Source organism: Schistocerca americana, chromosome 3 (assembly GCF_021461395.2).
Source record: "Schistocerca americana isolate TAMUIC-IGC-003095 chromosome 3, iqSchAmer2.1, whole genome shotgun sequence".
Lineage (NCBI taxonomy): Eukaryota > Metazoa > Arthropoda > Insecta > Orthoptera > Acrididae > Schistocerca > Schistocerca americana.
In genome coordinates this window covers 574,449,437-574,472,228 of record NC_060121.1, presented here as the reverse complement: position 1 = coordinate 574,472,228, position 22,792 = coordinate 574,449,437, and the positions used below count along the sequence as shown (strand labels likewise).

Genomic DNA, 22,792 nt, shown 5'->3' with positions numbered 1-22,792 from the left:
AACTATTACATATAAAATGTATGAATTTCTCTATCTGAATCGATTGTATTGAATGATGTTTTGTTCAGTTTTATACTAAAAGCAGACTAATAATATATTCATTTTTTGCGTTGAATACTGGACTCAACATGACCCCAGTCCTCTAAGGCAGAATTGTTCATCATATATATATATACATATATACATAAAGGAAAGAAAAAGCAGAAGATGTAGAAAAATACTGGTCCATTTCCCTTCTGTAGTCATTCTCGAAAATAATTGAATCACTTACTGACAAAGATAGATTATTTTGTGAATTGGAGATCAGGTCGATTAAGTATAGATTTTAGTACTTACACAGAACCTTCTTTATAGGTTCTGAGGTTTTTTGTGTCTCCTTAGGGCACTACTAAAAACTTTGTAATAAATAAGGAAACATTAATAGGTTATCTAGGTTGTTTTATTCACAAAATATTCACAGTAATCATGGACTAATACAATAAATTCATTTCCTTTTTTAATAAGTAAGGAAGAGTATTAAACTGCTTGAATAACTACCACCTTCTAAATGAATCACAGTTCAGATTCCAAAGTGTAGGAGTACAAAAGCAGCCATAGAAGAATTCACAAAGTTGATACACGATACTCTTGAGAAGGATGACTGCTTAACAGAAGTGTTCTTAGATCTTTCTGAGGCTTTTGACGTTGTTAAACACACAATTCTACATAATAAGGCAGAATTATTAGGATAAAGAGGATAACTAATAACTGGTTCAAATCATGCTTAGAAGGTTGGGTACAATAAGCAGAGATAATGCAAAACAGGAAAGAGTAACCTCTGAATGAAACTCTTATCAAAGCCAGAATACGTTGAGAAACGAGTATCTCATGTTAGCATGTTAAGATCAACACTTCCTGACAATTTTAGTCTTTGCTGGCAGCATCAACATTATAATCACTGAAAAAGCAATAAAGTTACTTCCAGGAAAAGCAAATGAAATCCCTCAAGAAAGATTACCATTGATCAGTATTTAATAAAGTTATATTGAACATAAACAAAGGAAACAGAATGAATTTCATTATATAACGATAATATTAAATTAAATGTAGAGGATACCCCTACAGATTGTGTGAAAAAAACACAAAATTTATAAGAATGAACTTTCTCAGTTCAAGTGGTGTGAACATGTAGCATCCCAACAACACAGTCAGTTAAACCACCTGATTGTGATCCCATGTGTAAAGAGTTCAGAAACAAGATTATCAATTCTCAGTACTACAATACTGAAACTGAGAAGCAAATACAACTCATTGTCAAGAATTCCAATGACAGCAGATTGAACAATGACAGTATTTTTGATATGGAATTATTAATGAATGAAAGAATTGAAGATAATGTTTCATACAAATAAATGTAGATGCTGACTGAATATTCTAGTTGCTTTAGATAAACTTGGTTAATTTTGAAATAACAAAATCACGAGTCCAATTCAACACACTTCTGTACAAAATCAATTAATTGATAGCTGCAATGATGCACACACACTACAATTGCATATATACTCAATTACGTAATTCATTCTTTCTGAGGCAATTATTCCCTTTGATTAATGAATTTAGTATGCCCACATTGGTCTGTATAAAATTTCTAATACAATAAAGCGGACTGTGTTTGTTGCAACACTGAAATGACTTTGTACAAGATAACACATAGGCGTTGCAGCATGCTCACACTTACCTTTAAAAATTTTATTTTTAGTCATACTAAGTAACTTAGAAAATTAGAATTTCCAACCACTGAAAATCACTATGAGAGATCTGTGTAAACAGTGCTGAAATACAGCACACTGAGGTATCAGCACACAATAATATAGAAAGAAAAGCAAATTTTCTTCAGTGTATAATTTACTTAGTGCCAGCATACAAAATGAATTTAAGAATACTTCCAAACAAAAGAACACAATCCAATGGCCTGTTACTATGCAAACTGGGAGTAAGTTGATGAGTTTTTCAGAGGAAACATATTTGATATAATTTTATTTAATCTTGTTATATACTTTAGATATTCTGTCATACCATTATAAATTTTGGAATCAGGAACCTATCCCAAGTAGTAGTGTTATAAGACAACAATGTAGTCTGCCACACAAAATCTATGCTGGTGCAGAACATTATGTTACTGGAAAACTACTGCTTTCAGAAGAGCCACTGGGATCTACAATTTAAATTATTGGGCACCATGCCAATTTTACAGGCAAATGCTGTAAACTTGTGGAATTGTTGATCCAGAGCAAAAAAGGTGCAGAGCTGCTCAGTGTCTAAAGTTTGTGACAACGTATTAATATTTTTCGGTATAAAATGTTGTCACAGTTTCCTTCTCTGCCCACTGCAGCCCACGAATCTGAGGCCTGTTAGAAACTCACATACTTTTAACTCATGCATCACAAATGCAAGCAAGCATAATCTGTTGTATATGAACCCACTCCGAAGCTCAAAAATTATGCTAATGCACCAACCAGCAGAATTCCTTCCCTGTGTCCAGAGCACACAGCACACCAAGATTCAAAATTACTGTTATGAATATGTGTCAACACTGTCCTTTACAATTCTCTTTGCCCTACTGTATCCCAGTGATTACTTTGTTTCCATATTAGCATTGTAAGCATCGATTATTTTTACGAAAGTGCCCATCATGGGACATTCACTGGAAATGATAAACAAATGTTAGTTTACATTTGAATAAGAAAACAAAAACTATGCACAACTGAAAGATATTTACAGACAAAATGTCGTCAACATTTTGTGGTCGTAGAGTGCTTCATTAGTGTCATTAGTGTGTAACAGCCAAAGCATTCTAGTTACTATACATGTGTATACTAAATTCTTAGCCATGGAATTCCTTTCTAGGGAAAAATTGTATAAAATATGAACACAGGTTATCAAAACACAAAAAGTGACTTTGAGAATAATAACCAAAAATAGTAAACTGACATTGTATAGATCTGTTCAGAATTTTGGATATTTCTGTTAAGTCATGAAACTACATTTAGAAGTCCTGTAAACACATAAAAGTAACCTTGGTAAGTACTGCACAAAAAGCTCAGTACATGTGTAAAATGAAGATAATGACGTAAGACACATCTGAAAAGGAAGAATAAACGTATAACTCAAAACAGCATTTTGCACCTGGCGATAAAATTATACAGGGTGACACAGAATAACGGGAATGTTTGAAATGAATAGTGGCAGCCATGGGCAGGTGGCAGCACTGCAGGTTCGTGACAGTTAGCGAGTAAACAGTCCGTCATTACAGTAATCATGGGTCAGAGGAACAGACAACAGCGTGCGCTAGCCGTAAGAATGTTTTATGAAAACAATGATAGTTTGGTAGCGGGGGAGAGGGAGTTTCGACGTTTTTATAATTTAGGATGTCATTATGCCGTTCTGTCAAAGTACGCGATAAAATGAACTTTGGAGAGAATGGATCTGCCCTCAAGAAGAAGTGTGCGTTCTCCAGCGAACATTGATGTTGTACGTGAGTCTGTCTTACAGAGCCCACGGCGTTCAATTCGCAGGCAAGCAGCAGTGGTTAGAATGACCCGGGAGAGTGTTCCCAGAATTCGTCATCTTGATTTAAAATTTCATCCGATTACCGGTTACGATTAGGATTCTGTCAACAAATGATAACAAAAATAAACAATAAGGAAGAATTTCTAGACAAGTTGTGGATGTTAGATGAGGCACATTTTCATCTCACAGGTTATGTGAATGAACAGAACTACCGTTAGGTGGTTAAACACGAATCTTAAAGACGTTTAGTGAGCGTTCTTTACATGCTAGTAAAGTGACAGTATGGTGTGGTGTTTCATCACATGGGATTATCGGACCATATTTTTGCGCAAATGAACAGGAGACACAATAACTGTCAATGCCGATCGTTACGTGGAGATGTTACGAACTTTCGTTACATCTCGATTGAAAAACTTTCCAAACGTTCAAGAAGCCTGGTTTCAGCTGGACGGAGCGGCATCACACACTGAATGGCAATCAGTGCCGTATGTGAGAGAATTGTTTGGCAACCGTGTGATCTCACGATTCGGTAACATTCCTTGGCCCCCAGATCGCCAGATTTATCCGCTTCTGATTTTTTTCTTGTGGGGCTTCCTCAAGAGCAAAGTCTACACGAATCGATCAAGAATCCTAGATGAGTTAAAACAGAGAATACTGGACGCAACTGACAGTATCCCAGCTGAGATATCGCAGCGGTCAATGAGCAGCAGATTTCATGGATGTATTCGTACAGGAGGACGCCATCTAAAGGACGTAATATTTAAAAGAAATGATAAATGCTAACAGTGTTTCGGAAATGACAAAAAGGTAAGGTTTCAATTACCTTGAATGCAATTTCTTTCTTTCATCACTTCTAGCTTTATTGGATTGTGGAAATGTTCCCGTTTTCTGTATTATCCTGTATAATAACTGACCCAAGGAGATTGAAGACATTAATAAAAAAGTTTATTTATAAAATGCCGCTAAACAGTAGCTGTTAATTAATATGTTTCATACAGTGAAAGATTACTTAGATAACAGACACTGATGATCTGGTAAAAAATGTAACACAAGTAAATTGCAAAAACGTTGATAATAATAATAATAATAGTAATAATAATAATAATAATAATAAAGTATGTCTGTCATTGGAGACAATATTTCCGTGTTATAATGTTTCTTTTTAGGAGTATTTTACTCCCAAAATTTTGCAGTGTATGTAACTAACACGTTATCCTCTTACTGAAGTCAACATCTCGCCCATTATGGAGAGGTGCAGGCACAATTTTTCAGGCATGGGAAGGGAAGTTGAGGTATACTATAAGCACAACCTACACCGTTAGTATGATCCTGATGTTATCGGATAGAATGTGTAGTGTGTGTAGTGACTGGTAATGAGAAATGAATTTAAAGTGATGTAGTGGCTTTTTACAATATTAAATAGCTTCTTTGCAAAGCAGTTTTGTGCGTTAGAGATGAAACGAACTAAGCTGCGTTGTTTTAATCAGCCTGACACAGTATTCAGGAGGATGCAGGCTCCAGTCTTCATCTGGCTATCATGGTTACGATTCTCTGTGATTTCCCTAAATCAAATAAGATAGTTCCTATTACAAGCCACAGCCTACTACTAGCTCCATACATTTCAAAGTAGACTTATAAATATGTAAAAGCAAGTATAAATGAATAATTTTTTGTGTGTTTTCTTAAATTTTTGCACCAAGAGCTGTTCACTATCGTCGTAAAAGTGATTCACACATGAACAAACTGCTTCTACCTATGAGTCCGCCATGGCCATCCCTACCAAAGCTACTATGCCATCGTCACTTTTCATATAGCTTCTTAAAACGAAATCTCGACATTTAATCTATGTGACGTTGGTATTCCAGTCTAATTTTATCATTTTATTTGTTGTGGATATTATCTTACCCAAAGGGACATCAACCAAGTAGCTGGATCTTTCATGAATTGGTCACAGACAAAATCTATTTCACGTGCCTCACTGGGGAGTTCCTTCCTGTGCGGTTCCATGATGCAAAAAGTTTACACCCTATAGTTACAATCACTTTGCTCCAGGTCAACCAGAGCTATAATGAATAACATTAAACCACACTTGTTGAGAGACACTATAAATGGACCAGATATCCGTTGCGTTTCAAATTAAACTCTCAATGTGACCGTGTAAGTGTGGTGTACATATATCAAGCTTACAGCGGAACGACTAATTGTTGGTGGAAATATATTGGATACAAGGAGTTAACCAAAACTCCTTACACGCTTATTAATCCATACATCATAACTGTAAATTTAATGCAGTATTTACATTTCTTTTTCAGCAAAAACTGTACATGGGTTACGGCGTTTGGGCACCCACTATCGAACCGGACATCGAAGGTGCTTTCATCACAGAGTCACCAATTCGAACACTGAATGCAGGCACTTTCAACAAAGTGCCCATCATGATTGGGGTTACGTCTGCTGAAACTGGTAAGTGTACGGAACGAGCGTGCCACGTGTCCAACATATGAAGGGTGAAAAATGGTGTGATGTTAGGAGTTGAAAATCCCACATTAAAAATAGTCCTCCGCTGCACTCTGGTTGACAGTTATTCAATTGATTTCCTTTTTACAATACGTGTTCTCTAAGGAATGTGTGGCATCACATTTCCAGGACTTCTTGGATGCATCAGTGACTGAATATCGTGTAATTCCGCCCACTGCCTAATTCGTTTGAGGCAAGGCGTCGTGTTTCTTCAAATTTCTCTTCCGCCTACAGTTATTAGCTACAAGAGTGGTTTCTTTCGCTACGCTTGATATGTCCAAAATACACGTCTTTCCTCTTCTTAATTGTATAGGATGGTTCTAGAGTCCTAATTTGTAACTCTCACTGTTCACCGTGTTTTTAAGTGCTTTGTGGTGCATCCCACCCTCGAAGGCTATTTTCTTAATGGGTTCACTTTTAATGACCAACACCGTACACCATAAAGAATTATTGTGCAAACAATCTTCTAAACCATCGTCGTAAGTCAGTCCAAACTCATAACGTGTTAGCAATTATTTAAATTTTTAGTCTTCCCACTTACAAACCGAAGTTTATTAGGCTTACAGTAATGTCTGACGTCATCATCAACACTCATCAAAGATTAAATAGCTATTTTGGCATCATCATAGGTGTAGGATTCTAGTAATTAATGCTTACTACGATTACACACAGCTAAATTGGTGCAAATTATTATGTCTCTGATTGGAAAATTTATACACTTGAGCTCATACATACCCTATTACATCATAATCGCTTTAATAGTTCTTCAAATCATAGATATGTTGCACTATTATCGTTTTTCTCAAAGACGCGAAGAAGTGGTTGAGTTTAAATGAAAATAAAAAGAAAAACCGGGTTTCAATTTCCACTCCCTTAACTTCCACATAGCCTAAAGGTTGAAACACTCTGTCTTTCATTACCATTTTTTGTGTGAGGAGAAAAATCTGCAAATACTGAATTACTATACACAATAATTGCCATCGAATTTTCCAAACCCTACTGAATAAAATACCAGCCAAAAGCGTTACCTTATAGCATGAAAAGTTGTTTTTGAGTTTTAAAAGTAATTTAAGGCTCTTAAGATAATGATGATTTATTTTATTTTTTTAACTATGTATACACCAAAGATTAGATGTGTACCCCTGTTACTTTAGCGAGCTCTTGTCTGTCATACATTTTATGAGCGATTACTTCCGCACAGCCAGCATGGTAGATGTTGCTGATCCGCATTCATTGGACAACAAACTGAAATTCGATGCAAATAACTAATGCTTATGGATGCAAATGAGAAGCATTTATGTCGTTCAATTAAACCCAAGTCCGTAAATGTGATTTTACATAGGTTGTGGAGCGTAGATAAGTGCTGAATGTTTTGTGGAGATCGCAACAGTCATAGTGTAAATCATTAGCACATACGTTTTAAAAGTGTAATGTAGAGATATCAAGACGGAGTAATGTGCCAGTCACTACTCCGTTATAAAACTTACTCTTTATGAAGATCACAATCGGCTGTAAGCATCTCCATGTGTAGACTTTGATTTATTTAAAAATACCAGCTTGAATGCGTTAGCTGCAAGTTACATTTTTATGTAATGTGCTTACGTGTTTCAAACTTATCGTTGTATATCGTGTCGTGGAGATACAAATGAAAATCTAATGAGTTTCACATATTTATTGCTATTATCGAGATTGTACATACTGAATGTAGAGTTTTAAACCAGCCCACTACATTAAATTAAATTATGAGTCACAGTGAAGGCGTTGAAAATGATCACGTTAAGTTAATGATCGCTTCAAAGCATGGCACAAATTACGCAATGCACATTTACGACTTTCAAATAGTGTTTGGAATTAGTGAAAGTCGTCTGTTAATTTGAGCCGTGAGATACGTTTTATGGTTATTGACACATTTATTCCTAAGAATTATTCAAATGAGTTAGAAAGTTCAAAATGGTTTAAATGGCTCTGAGCACTATGGGACTTAATATCTGAGGTCATCAGTCCCCCAGAACTTATAACTACTTAACGCTAACTAACCTAAGGACATCACACACATCCATGCCCGAGGCAGGATTCGAACCTGCGACCGTAGCGCCCTTACGGTTCCAGACTGAAGCGTCTAAAACCGCTCGGCCACTCTGGTCGGCCGGTTAGAAAGTCATTGTACACCACAACCATTGCTGATTGAAGAAGTCTTGTAAAACAGTAACTGTTAACCATTCTGTCATGAATGATAGATGATCAAAAAAGTAAATGTGTGTAGTGTAACACGTAAGGTAAGAGATAACTGGCTTATGAATGCTGTTGAATGTTGAAATTTTTCACTGAGTCGTTAACAAAATGTTATGTTATCTAGGGGCCAATATTCTGAATGACTCAGTCAAGGTTAGCAACCTCAACGAAAATTTTGAAGCAGTGGTGGGACCATGCATCCATCTACAGACGACGGATGAGCAGACGCAAGCAGCACTTAAACTTAAGAATTTCTATTTTGGCAACGAAACCATCAGCCTAGATAATCCTGAGCCTTTGGTCCACGTAAGTAAATGCACTGGTCATTAAACATTTCACTGCATACAGATTACGATGAATATTGTGTACTGTTTGCGACTAATAACACTTAGGTATTACACTTATTAAGGAGTGAGATACGGCGGTTAAGTAGTAAGAATTTGGACCCTTATTCTGAATGACGCCTGTTCATATTCCCGTCTGGTCTCCAGACATAGGTTTTCTGTGATTTCCTGAAATCAAGAGAGGAACGCCACGGTAATTTCTTTCAGAAGGTACGGTATAATTTCGTCTCCATCCTTTCTCCTCCTGCGATCTACCGCTCCTTCTCTAATTACTTTATCCTGGACGGTACGTTAAACCTCCACAGAAACTGAAATGAAGGAGAGCAAGTCGCCTGCATTTAAATATATTAAAAGTGGCTCAGAAAGTCAGTGAACGACGGTCAGCTTTATGTATGTCATACTGTTTCCACAACCCAGGACAAAATTAGATTATGAACGGGTACACTGATTCTACAAAAAGTATTGGCTTATGTGGACGCCTCACTGCTGATGCCCATGAACAACAGTTTACGCTTCTGAATGCTAAACATGTAAAAACAATTAACTCTGAGGTTTGTCTCATAGGGGATAAAGTAGAGTGGCAAACAGAGAGCCAGCAGTGGGCACTATATCAACAGCTGCATGATTACTCAGAACTTAACACTTACGGGCTTAGCAGAGGGTGCATAGAACCACATTCAGATCTTTTTCCGACCGATCCAGTCTCGAATAGCACGTGGGAAATAAATAGTAGTCTTGGCTTCTAAGTTTTCTATGTGATTGTTCATATTTAAGTTGTTCGTAACTGTAATCCCTGGGTATTTATTTGAATCGACAAACTTTATATTTGTGTGATTTATCGTTCAAGCGAAATTTAACAGAATTTTTAGTAGTCATATGGAGGACTTCACACGTTTAATATTTAGGCTCAACGGCCTTCTCTTGCATCATACAGATATCAGTCAAAATCATTTTGCAATTCCTTTTGATTTTCTGATGACTTTACTAGAGGGTAAACAACATAATCTGCACACAGTCTAAGAATGCTGCTTAAATAACCTCCTAAATCATTTATATAGAGTAGTAACAGCAGGCGACCAGTAGTACTTCTTTTGGGAATCCTAGGTATCACTTCAACAATTTATGTTTTAGAAAAAAAATTTCATCTGTCGTTCGAGATACATAACAAATTCTATGTGCGTTGACTTGCTTTAAATTACTTTTGGGTATCGTCGCGTTTCACAATTTTATTTATTTGTGTGACTTGCAATATGAAACAAACCTAGTGACGACGGTAACGATGTTTGAGTGTGAAGAATGTGTAACATGGAATGAGTGTTTGCAATGAATGGATTCATGTTTGCCTACTTTTGTTATGGGAACCACTGCTTCGTTTCTGAATAAAAATCGTCAGCTACAGCTGTCGATGTCTTCTGTTATACGGACAAATTCTGAGGTGCGGTTATGCTGTTCTGCATACCCCTATGATGCTATAGTCTGATCTCCGGTGACCTAGCACACAATATAATCATGCAAATTACTTAAAGGAAATGATAATGTCACACAATGGAAACCTCTTACTGAGCGATAGTTAATAGGCTTGGCCCAATCAAGGATGACAATATGAGTATCACACCACACTCATAGACATATTAACGAGTGGAGGAATGATCAGTCTATAACGGAAACACGTGTCACTGGAACAATCATATTAATTATCGAAAAGCAAAACACATGGTTTACCCACTGAGATAAACAGTCGAACAATTAATGCTTGCACGTGGGGTTTCTAACGGTGAACTCTTGTGAGCAGTTATAAAAGCGTTTATGACTCAAAAACCATGATTTGAGGTTGCGGTAAATGAAATAAAGTGTTAATTCTTCCACATACACACAATGAAGAAAGATGACGTCATTAGTAGCAGTACTCTCCCTGTCTCTGAACAGCATGATTCACTATTGAAGAGCTAATGTTCACTGCAAACACATAGCATCTATATGTGTAGGATGACCAAATGGTGTCTCAGCTTTCATGGAAAGAGCCTTGTAAGACCTTTCATACAGGTGGATAACTGTTAAGGTCGACTAAAAGCCTCTCTGAGGGCTTAAAGTGAAGTTGTGGGTTTGATGACCTTTATAGTGTGACCATGAACACTGCAGAAGAAGATGGGTTGGTGGCTGCCTTAAGTAGGTGTCAGGCGCCCCTTAATCCCTTGTACTGCGGGAGTGGAGGGGGCGGGAGGGGTGTGATGGGAGTGGGTGGGCGGCCCTGCCGAAAAATCGGTCGCTGAGGGGTTGGGTCTCTACCTGCAGGTGATGGTGGCACACGTGGAGAAGTACGCTGCTTCCTATCGCTGGCCGCGGCTGGGCTGAGGAATAGCGGGCATTGACGCTGTTGGGGCTCGCCCTTTGGGAGACCCCTCCTGTTCCCGCCATTGAGTCAGTGTCCAGTGACACTTTGCTTCCAGTGGAGTCAGCTGTGTCAGCCCGACAGGGCTCCCACCTCGACTTTCCGTTTGATCATGAGTTTCACATTGGACGTAGGAACCCTCGAAGTGTTTACATCACGACATTAAACGTACAACAATGAAGTTCCACATAAAACCATTACACATCAGAATTATATGTATATAAGGAAAGCTAATTACAATCAGTCTGCTGAAATTGTAGTACTAATCACGACTCTGTGGCCACAAACGTTTTGCAATTGAATAAGTACTGTGACTCTTATGCCTTTAAATCTCCAGCAGATACTGTGGCTTTTAGATCTTGAAACACAATATGAATTTGCAAGACATCTACAGACATGACTTAGGCTCCATAACGGTTTAAAAATGTCAACTGAAGACGTCCAGGCTCCTTAGCCTCACAACAATGTCAGAAACATCCGATGAGTAAAGAATAATTTTACACTAATCTAAAAATATTGACGAAGGTCACTGAAGAAAACTGTTTGTCAACATCGATAATCACAGTTATTAGACATGCAATTAATGTGATTAGCATGGACTTTTATTGTTAGATTTCTGAGTTATCTGTTGATACTAGACGGAATTTCCTGTACACATATTGAGCAAGAATATTTTGAAAGTTATTAAAAAACCCCATAATCAACGACTGTGTTGGTAACGTAAGTGAAATACTCCCAGTGATTCACGATAGATCTTCATCTCCCTCCTTCTGTGTTCTTTACTTTTCTCCTGCAGCTTAAAAAATCCTGTTTTTTAAATTTACATTTTAGTAGGACTGTCATGAAACACACAAGGATCACGAACATAACATACATATGATGACTTTGCAATGCCTAATTTTTTCTAAGTGCGCTCATTATAATTGAAAACTCATTACATAATCTATTTGCCATACCTGTACTGGTCTCCATATTACCTCTATATTTTTACTTTCACCAATTCCAAGCGTTCATGGGTGGTATTACTGCTGTAAAATCTTTTAATTCCCCTGAGAAAGCATATGCAAAACACACTGACGAATCGTACATTAATTATCAAATGCTTGGACACACGTACCTTTACGTGGGATTGTGTGTTACAGAACTAATTTTCCTCAAAGAATCGCAAAGTGCTTCTCTCTGTTGGAGCGTTTAGCCACAAGTATAAGAAAAATCCGCATAACCTCAGAGCTTCATCGCGTCGGCAAAAAATCATAAACTCAGCTCTCTTTGGCGGCTACTAGTAATTACAAAGTGCATCTCGTTACTGGGTTCAGACGTCAACAGTAACACATTGGGCATCGTTATCGGGGGACATTCAACCAACGTTTCGCCCAATGCTGTCACTGGTATAATTCTTTCAGTACTCCCTGAACGACTTAAACATCAGCAGGAAGTCGACCACATACTATTCATCATTATAACTCTCTTCTGTGCACCCTGACCCTAGGCTATGAAAATCGTTTCTCTACTACTCAACAAATTGCTTAAGGTGAGAAATGGTCCGTCTGTCTTTCCATTTTCGACACCTATTTTCGACTCCTCGTTGTTGTTGTTGTTGTGGTCTTCAGTCCTGAGACTGGTTTGATGCAGCTCTCCATGCTACTCTATCCTGTGCAAGCTTCTTCATCTCCCAGTACTTACTGCAGCCTACATTCTTCTGAATCTGCTTACTGTATTCATCTCTTGGTCTCCCTCTACGATTTTTACCCTCCACACTGCCCTCCAATGCTAAATTTGTGATTCCCTGATGCCTCAGAACATGTCCTGCCAACCGGTCCCCTCTTCTTGTCAAGTTGTGCCACAAACTCCTCTTCTCCCCAATTCTATTCAGTACCTCCTCATTAGTTATGTGATCTACCCATCTAATCTTCAGCATTCTTCTGTAGTACCACATTTCGAAAGCTTCTATTCTCTTCTTATCCAAACTATTTATCGTCCATGTTTCACTTCCATTCATGGCTCCACTACGTAAAAATACTTTCAGAAACGACTTCCTGACACTTAAATCTATACTCGATGTTAAAAAATTTCTCTTCTTCAGAAACGCTTTCCTTGCAATTTCCTCAAAGTTACCATGAATAATCTTCTTGGCTCGGTATGGCTTACAGTATACATGGAAAACTGCATAGAAACTGAGAATGAAATGTTTAACAAGAAATACACATTTAGCACATACAAAAGTCGAAATAACTTTGGAACTTTTTGAAGCAAAAGCATCGAAATTAGAGTGTGAATGGGATTCCACAGTTGACAGAGTGTATAAGAGTGTATAAGAATTAGAACCTTCTACGAGGGTAAGAATCTGTCTCATAATGTGATGGAAGAGAAATTGAAGGGATGTCAATTTGGAGGACATAGAGAGTAAAAAATTGGGATTTGGTGCAGCGTTGGAAGGCCTGCGATGAAACATGACAGAAGAGAGAGGTAACGCTTCGGCGTAATATCTAAAATCATCTTGATGCGTGAGGTCCTTGTGAGATACCACTCAACATTCGGAAGACTGTCTTTTAAACAATCCCGAAGATGAGGGCCCATACACGCCAGAGCTATTGCACAGTCATCGTGGCATCTCGTGTTTCCAAGTTATTGCCTGGAATAATATACAAAAGGAAGGAAATTCAGATTGAGTACTTCTGGATGATGAGCAGTTTGATTTTATGAACAGTCAAGGTACAAGAGGAACAGTTCAGAACACTGTGTTTGACAGTGTAAGCAAGATATAGAAAAACGGAGAGAAATCCTTAGGATGTATTGAACTAGAAAAGTGGTCGACAGCATTAAGTACTGCTAAACGTCTGAAATATTCAGAAAGACACGTATACATGGTAGTGAAAGATGACTAAAAATCAGCTGGTTCAAGAAACCAATGATAAAACTGGGAATAGAAGACAAAAATAGAAATGCTACAGTTAAACGTATACAGAATGCAAGAAAACCATAAGTAACAATAACAATGGAAGACAGAAGACCGTAAGGCGGAAGGTATTAAGGAACTGCGAAAATGAAATTAGTGACAACCTTAATAGCCGGCCGGGTGGCAGGGCGGTTCTAGGCACTACAGTCTGGAACCGCGCGACCGTTACGGTCGCAGGTTCGAATCCTGCCTCGGGCATGGATGTGTGTGATGTCCTTAGGCTACTTAGGTTTAAGTAGTTCTAAGTTCTAGGGGACTGATGACCATAGATGTTAAGTCCCATGGTGCTCAGAGCCATTTGAACCATTTGGAAAACACAAACAAAAAGAAGCCACGGGTTGTCAGAACGTCCGTTAAGGCATCAGTAATGACTTACGTGATAGAAACGGAAGCCTAAAAAGGACAAAAATTGTGTGCAGGGATACTCGTTACAACGATATACACATCTACAGTTAGCTGTAGTATCACGTACACGAAGTATGGAAGGGCAGTGCATTGGCGGAGCTGTTATTTGTGCTTATAAAATTCATGTAAAAAGGTTCCCGTCGTGATAACGGCCGCACAACGGGAATTAACGCGAAATAGAAATTGGAGCTTGACGTACAAGACACTCCGTTTCTGAAATCGTTAGGAATTTATTATACCGAGATACAAGTGTAAAAAATGTGCCGAGAATGCCAACTTTCAAGCATTACCTCTCACCACGGACAATGCAGCGGTCGACAGCCTTCAATTAACGACCGAGAACAGCAATGTTTTCGTATAATCGTCAGTACTAACAAACAAGCAACATTGCGTGAAATAACTGTAGAAATCAATGTGGGAGTTAGACGAACGTGTCCATCAGAACAGTGCAACGAAACTGGCTAACAGCACAACATCGTCTTCAGCGACCCTCCTGGTCTCTTGATTGCACTACTGGCCATTAAAATTGCTACACCAAGAATAAATGCAGATGATAAACGGGTATTCATTGGACAGATATATTATACTAGAACGGACATTTTCACGCAATTTGGGTGCATAGATTCTGAGAAATCAGTACCCAGAACAACCACCTCTGGCCATAATAAAGGCCTTGATACGCCTGATACAGAGATTGGATGGCGTGTACAGGTACAGCTGCCCATGCAGCTTCAACACGATACCACAGTTCATCAAGAGTAGTGACTGGCGTATTGTGACCAGCCAGTTGCTCGGTCACCATTGACCAGACATTTTCAATTGGTGAGAGATCTGGAGAATGTGCTGGCCAGGGCAGAAGTCGAACACTTTCTGAATCCAGAAAGGCCCGTACAGGATCTGCAACATGCAGTCGTGCATTATCCTGCTGAAATGTAGGGTTTCGCAGGGACCGAGTGAAGGGTAGAGCCACGGGTCGTAACACATCTGAAATGTAACGTCCACTGTTCAAAATGCCGTCAATGCGAACAAGAGGTGACCGAGACGTGTAACCAATGCCACCCCATACCATCACGCCGGGTGATACGCCAGTATGGCGACGACGAATACACGCTTCCAATGTGCGTTCACCGCGATGTCACCAAACACAGATGCCACCATCATGAAGCTGTAAACAGAACCTGGGTTCATCCGAAAAAAATGACTTTTTGCCATTCGTGCACCCAGGTTCGTTGTTGAGTACACCATCGCAGGGGCTTCTGTCTGTGATGCAGCGTCAAGGGTAACAGCAGCCATGGTCTCCGAGCTGATAGTCCATGCTGCTGCAAACGTCGTCGAACTGTTCGTGCAGATGGTTGTCGTTTTGCAAACGTTCCCATCTGTTGGCTCAGGGATCGAAACGTGGTAGCACGATCCGTTACTGCGTTGAGGATAAGATGCCTTTCATCTCGGCTGCTAGTGATACGAGGCCGTTGGTATCCAGCACGGCGTTTCGTATTACCCTCCAGAACCCACCGTTTCCATACTCTGGTAACAGTCATTGGATCTCGACCAACGGGAGCAGCAATGTCGCGGTACGATAAACCACAATCGCGATATACTACAATCCGACCTTTATCAACGTCGGAAACATGATGATACGCATTTCTCTCCCATACCTGAGGCATCACAACAACGTTTCACAAGGCAACGCCGGTCAACTGCTGTTTGTGTATGAGAGATCGGTTAGAAACTTTCCTCATGTGAACACATTGTAGGTGTCGCCACCGGCGCCAACCTTGTGTGAATGCTCTGAAAAGCTAATCATTTGCATATCACAGCATCTTCTTCCTGTCGATTAAATTTCGCGTCTGTAGCACGTCATCTTCGTGGTGTAGCAATTTTAATGGCCAGTAGTGTATATCGGTTGTAGCTTAGACGACTGGAAAACCCAGATGTCTCGATTTAAGTTGCACTAGGCTGATGGTAGGGTTCGAGTGTGGTGCAGACCACAGGAAGCCATGAACCCAAGGAGTCGGCAAGGCACTGTGCAAGTTGGTTGTGGTTTTATAATGTGTTCACATGGAATCGTCTGCGTCCTCTGGTCCAACCGAACCGATTATTGACTGGAAACGGTTACGTTCGGCTAGTTGGAGATCATTTGTAGCCATTCATGGACGTTATTTTCCCAAACAACAACGGAATTTTTATAGATGACACTTCACCATGTCAGCGTGCCAAAATTGTTCAGGACTGGCTTGAAGAACATTCTGGACAATTCGATCGAATGATTTGGCCACCCAAATCGCTGACATGAATCCCATCGGACTTTTTTGGAACATAATCGAGAGATCATTTTGTGCACAAAATCCTAGACCAGCAACACTTTCGCAGTTGTTGACCCTTGTAGAGGCAGCGTGGTTCGGTATCTCTTCAAGGGGCTTCCAACGGTTCGCTGAGTGCGTGCCACGTCGAGTTGCTGCACCACGTCTGGCAGAAGGAGGTCCGACCCGATATCGGGAGGTATCCCATGACTTTTGATACTCCAGTGTACATTTCTTCGCTTATGCTAGTGTCAGCACCCGAGTCATATGGCGTTCATAGGAAAAGAAAATTGAGGACGTGTTGGATGACGATCAGTTTGACATTAGGAAAAGTAAAGGCAGCAGTGAGGCAATTCTGACGTTGCAGTTAATAATGGAAGCAAGACTAAAGAAAAATCAAGACACGTTCTTAGGATTTGTCGATCTGGAAAAAGCGTTCGGCAATGTAAAATGGTGCAAGGTGTTCGAAATTCTGAGAAAAATAGGGGTACGCTACAGGGAGAGACGGGTAATATAAAATATGCACACGAGTCAAGAGGGAATAATTAGAGAAAACTACCAAGAACCAATGGCTCGGATGAAAAAGGTCTTAAGGTAGGGATATAGTTTTTCGTCCCTACTGCTTAATCTGTACAACGAAGAAGCAGTGATGGAAATAAAAGAAGGGTTCAGAAATGGGATTAAAACCGATGGTGAAAGGATATCAATGATACGATTCACTGATGACATTGCTATCCTGAGTGAAAGTGAAAAAGAATTACATGATCTGCTGAACGGAATGGACAATTTAATGAGTACAGAATATGGAGTGATAGTAAATCGAAGAAAAACGAAAGTAATGAGAAGTAGCAGAAATGAAAACAGTGAGAAACTTAACATCAGGATTGATGGTCACGAAGTAGATAAAGTTAATGAATTCTGCTAAAAAGGCAGCAAACTAACCGATGATAGATAGAGCGAGGGGGACATCAAAAGCAGACTATCATTGGCAAGAAGGGTTTTCCTGTCTAAGAGATGTGTACCAGTATCAAACATAAGTCTTAATTTGAGGAAGAAATGTCTAAGAACGTACGTTTTGAGCACAGACTTTGGGAAAACCGGAACAGAGGAGAATCGAAGCATATGAGTTGTGGGTGCTACAAACGAATGTTGAAAAGTAGGTGGACTTATAAGGTAAGGAATGAGGAGGTTCTGTCCAGAATAGGAGAGGAAAGGAATATGTAGAAAACACTGAAAAGGAGAAGGACAGAATGATAGAACATCTGTTAAGACACCAGGGAATGACTTCTATGGTGCTAGAGGGAGCTGTAGTGGGTAAAAATTGTAAGGGAAGACAGAGAATGGAATACGTCCAGCAAACAATTGAGGACGTAGGTTGCAAATGTTACTCTGAGATGAAGAGGTTGGCACCGGACAGGAAACCGTGGCGGGCCGCATCAAAGCAGTCAGAAGAATGATGACTCAAAAAAAAAAAAAAAAAAAAAAAAAAGTAGATCTACACATGCCGGTAGGTGTCTTCCCGACCAAATCGTGAAGACATTGTTCTGGATACTATGGAGTGTAGATTAAGAACTAATGCCATTTTATATTCCAATGATAATGAATTTTAATGTCGCTAACAGTTTGTGCTTTTCATGTCAGTACCTGACTACTGAGCGGAATCCCTGTTCCTTCATATCTAAGCAAGTGGAAACTGCTGTAACACAATTAACCACGAGGAGCCAGCATCTTCGGCTCGGCGTTTAAGTGAAAATTTTAAATAAAGAGCGCCGTCTCGTTGTACCGACACTTTTAGACGAATCTAATTTGGAAGTACAATACCACGACGAATACAACAAGCACAACTTCAGAAATAACGATCACATAGTCTGAATTCTCTTGCATAAAATAAAGCGACTAAGACTTTGCTTCTGTGAACTTTTTAACAGTCCGTTCTTAGCAGCACAGCGTTAGCCAGCTAGTGTTCACTTACATTCAGTAAACATGTATTATGTCGACTGCTGTTGTTCGCCTGATAGTAATATAAGACACATAATAATTCCTAAAATAATCCAACGATTCAGTCTCGACGTTGAGGACAATTTTTTCGCATATTGTTTTATCTACGTGCAAAACTTCAAATCCGCACCTTGTGTCTCGAAAGTCCAAATAATTGACGAATTTAACGTTATAGTTCGGAAATGTGACGCTGAAAGGCATGAACCTTTCCATACCTTATGTTTGTGACCACCAATACAGAAATAGACTATAATACCTATAAGTTATGTAACACACGTTATATTCGTAGGACGGAAAAAGCTTGCTGTAGATGATGTTGTGTCAACTGAAAATAGTGATGGTATGTGGCAACTCGCTACACTGCCGCTGCTGCTCACTGGCTGTTCGTCTCCAGCACTGAGTCAGTGAGGGTTTGCTGTACATTAACCCAACTCACTAAAGATCAGAAGAATCACTTGGCTTTAGTTACGGATATTGATTTGTTATTCATTAAGCCGTACTCCTTACTTTTTTTACAATCAGGAACGACATGTATTATTTGCCAGTCATGTAGAAGTATTCGTTAAGTGTGAGATTCTCGGGAAAAGATGCTAAGTCGCAAAGTATGCAATCTCAAATTTGATCGGAAATCTATGAGAATCCTGTGCCCTGTTAGCGCTGAGTAGTCTCATTTGGAAAAAATTCTTTGGATAGTACTCGTTTGTGAACATGTGCCGCCGTCAGACGCCGGCGTATAGTCCTACCATAATTGGGTAGGTTAGGGGCAGGTCGTCATTGAAGACGACCATTTGCGAAAAAAGGCTACGGCCTTCACCTGTAGCGATTCAGGGAAACAGCGGAACATCTTACTCTGGATGGGCGCTTACGCCGTGTTTCTGTTGTTGGCGACAGTGAGGGAGAACGGAAAGTGAAAGGTAAGGGGAAGGTCAACACCCAGTGCCTCCATGATGGCTACAGCTTTCGAATAGCACAGAGGTCGCTTCTAAGCTTAATGACCCATTGATGGACGCTACACCATCTGGAGCGAGAGATATTTTCTCGGATAACTGTGGGATTCAGTCCAGGACGTTAAACCATTTGTTGGTGATTACAACCGCATTTTCGTTTGGCGGCGACTATCAGAGGTGAAAATGTATCCCAGCATCAGCACTCAGCTACCTCCTATTTATGTCTGTTAACAAGATACATAGGTAGCAGGAATAATACGAGTATCATAAATACGGAAGTTGTAGCAAAGATATACGGTGGAATATGTAGCAAAGATATACTAGAGTAAGGCAAAGTTATAGGTGAAAAAATATTTTAATGAAAAACCATTGACAAAAGTTCTTGGTCGATGTCACAAATTTCGGAATGCTTTGAATTTTCTACTTGTGATCACAAAGTAGCAACGTTTAGGTTGTGAACGAGATTAACATCAACGTTGAAATCTTCGCCAAGACTCGATCAGAATTTGTGTTAGAGGTTTCAGCTATCATTGCTCCATTAATGAATCAATTGAACCACAATTTCCGCGAATTTTTTCAGACGAAGTCAGTGATATTTAGTGCTTAATAGTGTCTGACGTGCGACCGTGCCTGTCGAATCTCCTTATATCATTTTCGGTGGGGCGGTGTCTTCTTTAATTTTTGAGCTGGACACGCCTTGAGAAAATCACATACCTTTGGACCTCTTAAACTATGATAAATGTACCAGCGAACTCTGTTGTAACACATTTGTCTCAATTTTTTTCCAGCTTAGTCAAGACATGAGTTTCTTCAACCCCACCGACGCACTCGTCAGAAGAATAGTGGAAGTTACTGATCTGACAGTCTACTACTACGAGTTCGACTATCGCGGGGTGAACGTACCCAAGAACGAATGGGGTAAGTTAAAGCGGAGATCGTTTTGCGAAACTGCATTTCGCGCCATTCTTCTCTTGTTTTTTCTATAAAAAGAAAATTCTGCACCAATTGAAAAAGTTGCACATTTATTTTAGCCGTGAACAGTTTTGGCTTCCCAGGGCATTATCAAGTCTGGCTGTTTCAAGCAACGCAAGTCTGCTCCATCTCGCATCTGGATGGACTCTTGATGCCTGTCGCAGCCACACTTGATCATGTCTGTAATAAAAGTGCTATTATTTCTGAAATTCTTCCCTATAGTTGCTGATGCTCCGCGTCTTTATTTACATAATTCCAAACACGCTGGACAAGAAAAGTCTTGTCTTGGTTCTATTACTACTTATTTTTAGATTTACTCTGGGAAAATTTCACATGACGACAATATTAGGCTTAGAATCGTAATATCCAATAATGGATAGTTTTGCCAACATCAGTACTACAGTTGCGACACTTCGGACGAAGGTCATCATGTTACGACACATTTTGGCGCAGCGGTAGGCTATGGAATGGATTTGACTGTGAGTTGTGAGGACATAGAAAATAGCAATCACTGTCGAAATGAGCATCCTTGCCCAAGAGAAATCTACTAGTATCAAACATAGGCCTCCATTTGAGGAAGAAATTTCTAAGAACCTGTGTTTGGAGCACATCAGTATTTGGTGCTACAGAAGAATACTGAAAATTAGGTGGACCGATTAGGGGAGGAATGAGGAGGTTGTCTGCAGAATCAGCGTGGAAAGGAATGTATAGAAAGCACAAGAAGAAGGGACAGGATGCAGTACACAAACGGACATGCGAAAGATTTACCAGCACCAATTCCGTGGAAGAACTGCTGATGTTTACGTCCTTAGTATAACTGCGTCTGTTTAGATTATATCGTGTTTCCCACAGAGAAACGACACAAAGAAAATATGTTGGGAGTCAAATCCAGTGGGTATCTAGCCTCAATGGTATGAATGGGTAGCTTTGCTGAAAGAAAAGTAAATGGTTCAAATGGCTCTGAGCACTATGGGACTTAACTTCTGAGGTCATCAGTCCCCTAGAACTTAGAACTACTTAAACCTATTTAACCTAAGGACATCACACATATCCATGCCAAAGGCAGTATTCCAACCTGCGACCGTAGCGGTCGCGCGGTTCCAGACTGTAGCGCCTAGAACCGCTCGGCCACTCCGGCTGGCTGCTGAAAGAAAGCTACAGCTTGAGCATCACTCTTTATCGAAATGGTACTGTATACAAAATACTGCGGTGTCCAATGTGCTTATACGGTAAACACAGTTGTCCTTTTCGTCAAAGGTTGTACTTGAATTTTGTGTAATATTTAAATCACACATTAAGGGGTCCTGGAGGTCGCGAGTGCCCAACATCAATTTTTTTATTTAATAAAATTCTGTGATTCTTCCTGATGTTAAAAATATATACTTCTCCGCAGCTCGTGGTCTCGCGGTAGCGTTCTCGGTTTCCGAGCACGGGGTCCCGGGTTCGATTCCTGGCGGGGTCAGGGATTTTGACGTGCCTCTAGATGACTGGGTGTTGTTGTGTCGTCTTCATCATCATCATTCATCCCCATTACGGTTGGAGGAAGGCAATGGAAAACCACTTCCACTAGGACCTTGCCTAGTATGGCGGTGCGCGTCTTCCCCCTACTCTCTATCAAGGAGTATGGGACTTTATCATCATCATCATCATCAAACTCCATTTATAGTACCTCATCATTTCCGTGTTTAAGTGCCTTTCTAAAATAGATGCGACCCGTGAGTGCTTAGCTGTTACGTTACTGTCAAACACAAAACCTTTTCTATAATGTCTGGTTATTTAATTTTTACGCAGCTATTTCCATAGTAACTCATTTGTGTAATAACCTTGAGGAACATATCGACAGTAATATGGGCAGGGATTTACTGCAATCGATCTTTCTGTCTATAGAAGTAGTTTACTTCAGTTTACTTACGTTTTCCACAAGCAGTCGTCTTATAAACTTATTGTTGTGACTTCAAATGTCAGCTATTTTACATTTTACAATGACAGAAACGCAGATGTTTGATTTCAGTCGTAAATTTTATGGTAATAGTTCCAAGATTGTTGTTGGAAACCGTAAAAATGAAGAAACTGTTACGCTGGAGTGAAATGAGGTTAGGAATAAAACTTCGTCAGCAGTGCTTCAAAAGGCGAATTGAAACATCTTACCGAAAATGAACAAGATGCTGGTGTTGTAAACAGTG

The 22,792-nt window shown here is 39.6% G+C and overlaps 1 protein-coding gene across 1 annotated transcript in view; it reads left to right on the top strand.

Moving 5' to 3' along the window:
• LOC124607325 (cholinesterase-like) overlaps nucleotides 1-22,792 on the top strand; it is a 93,684-nt gene that overhangs the window by 59,061 nt on the left and 11,831 nt on the right. The window contains exons 6-8 of the mRNA XM_047139626.1: nucleotides 5,862-6,012; nucleotides 8,423-8,604; nucleotides 20,426-20,555. Of these exons, the coding sequence (XP_046995582.1) occupies nucleotides 5,862-6,012; nucleotides 8,423-8,604; nucleotides 20,426-20,555 (463 nt within the window). The remainder of the gene's footprint in view (nucleotides 1-5,861; nucleotides 6,013-8,422; nucleotides 8,605-20,425; nucleotides 20,556-22,792) is intronic.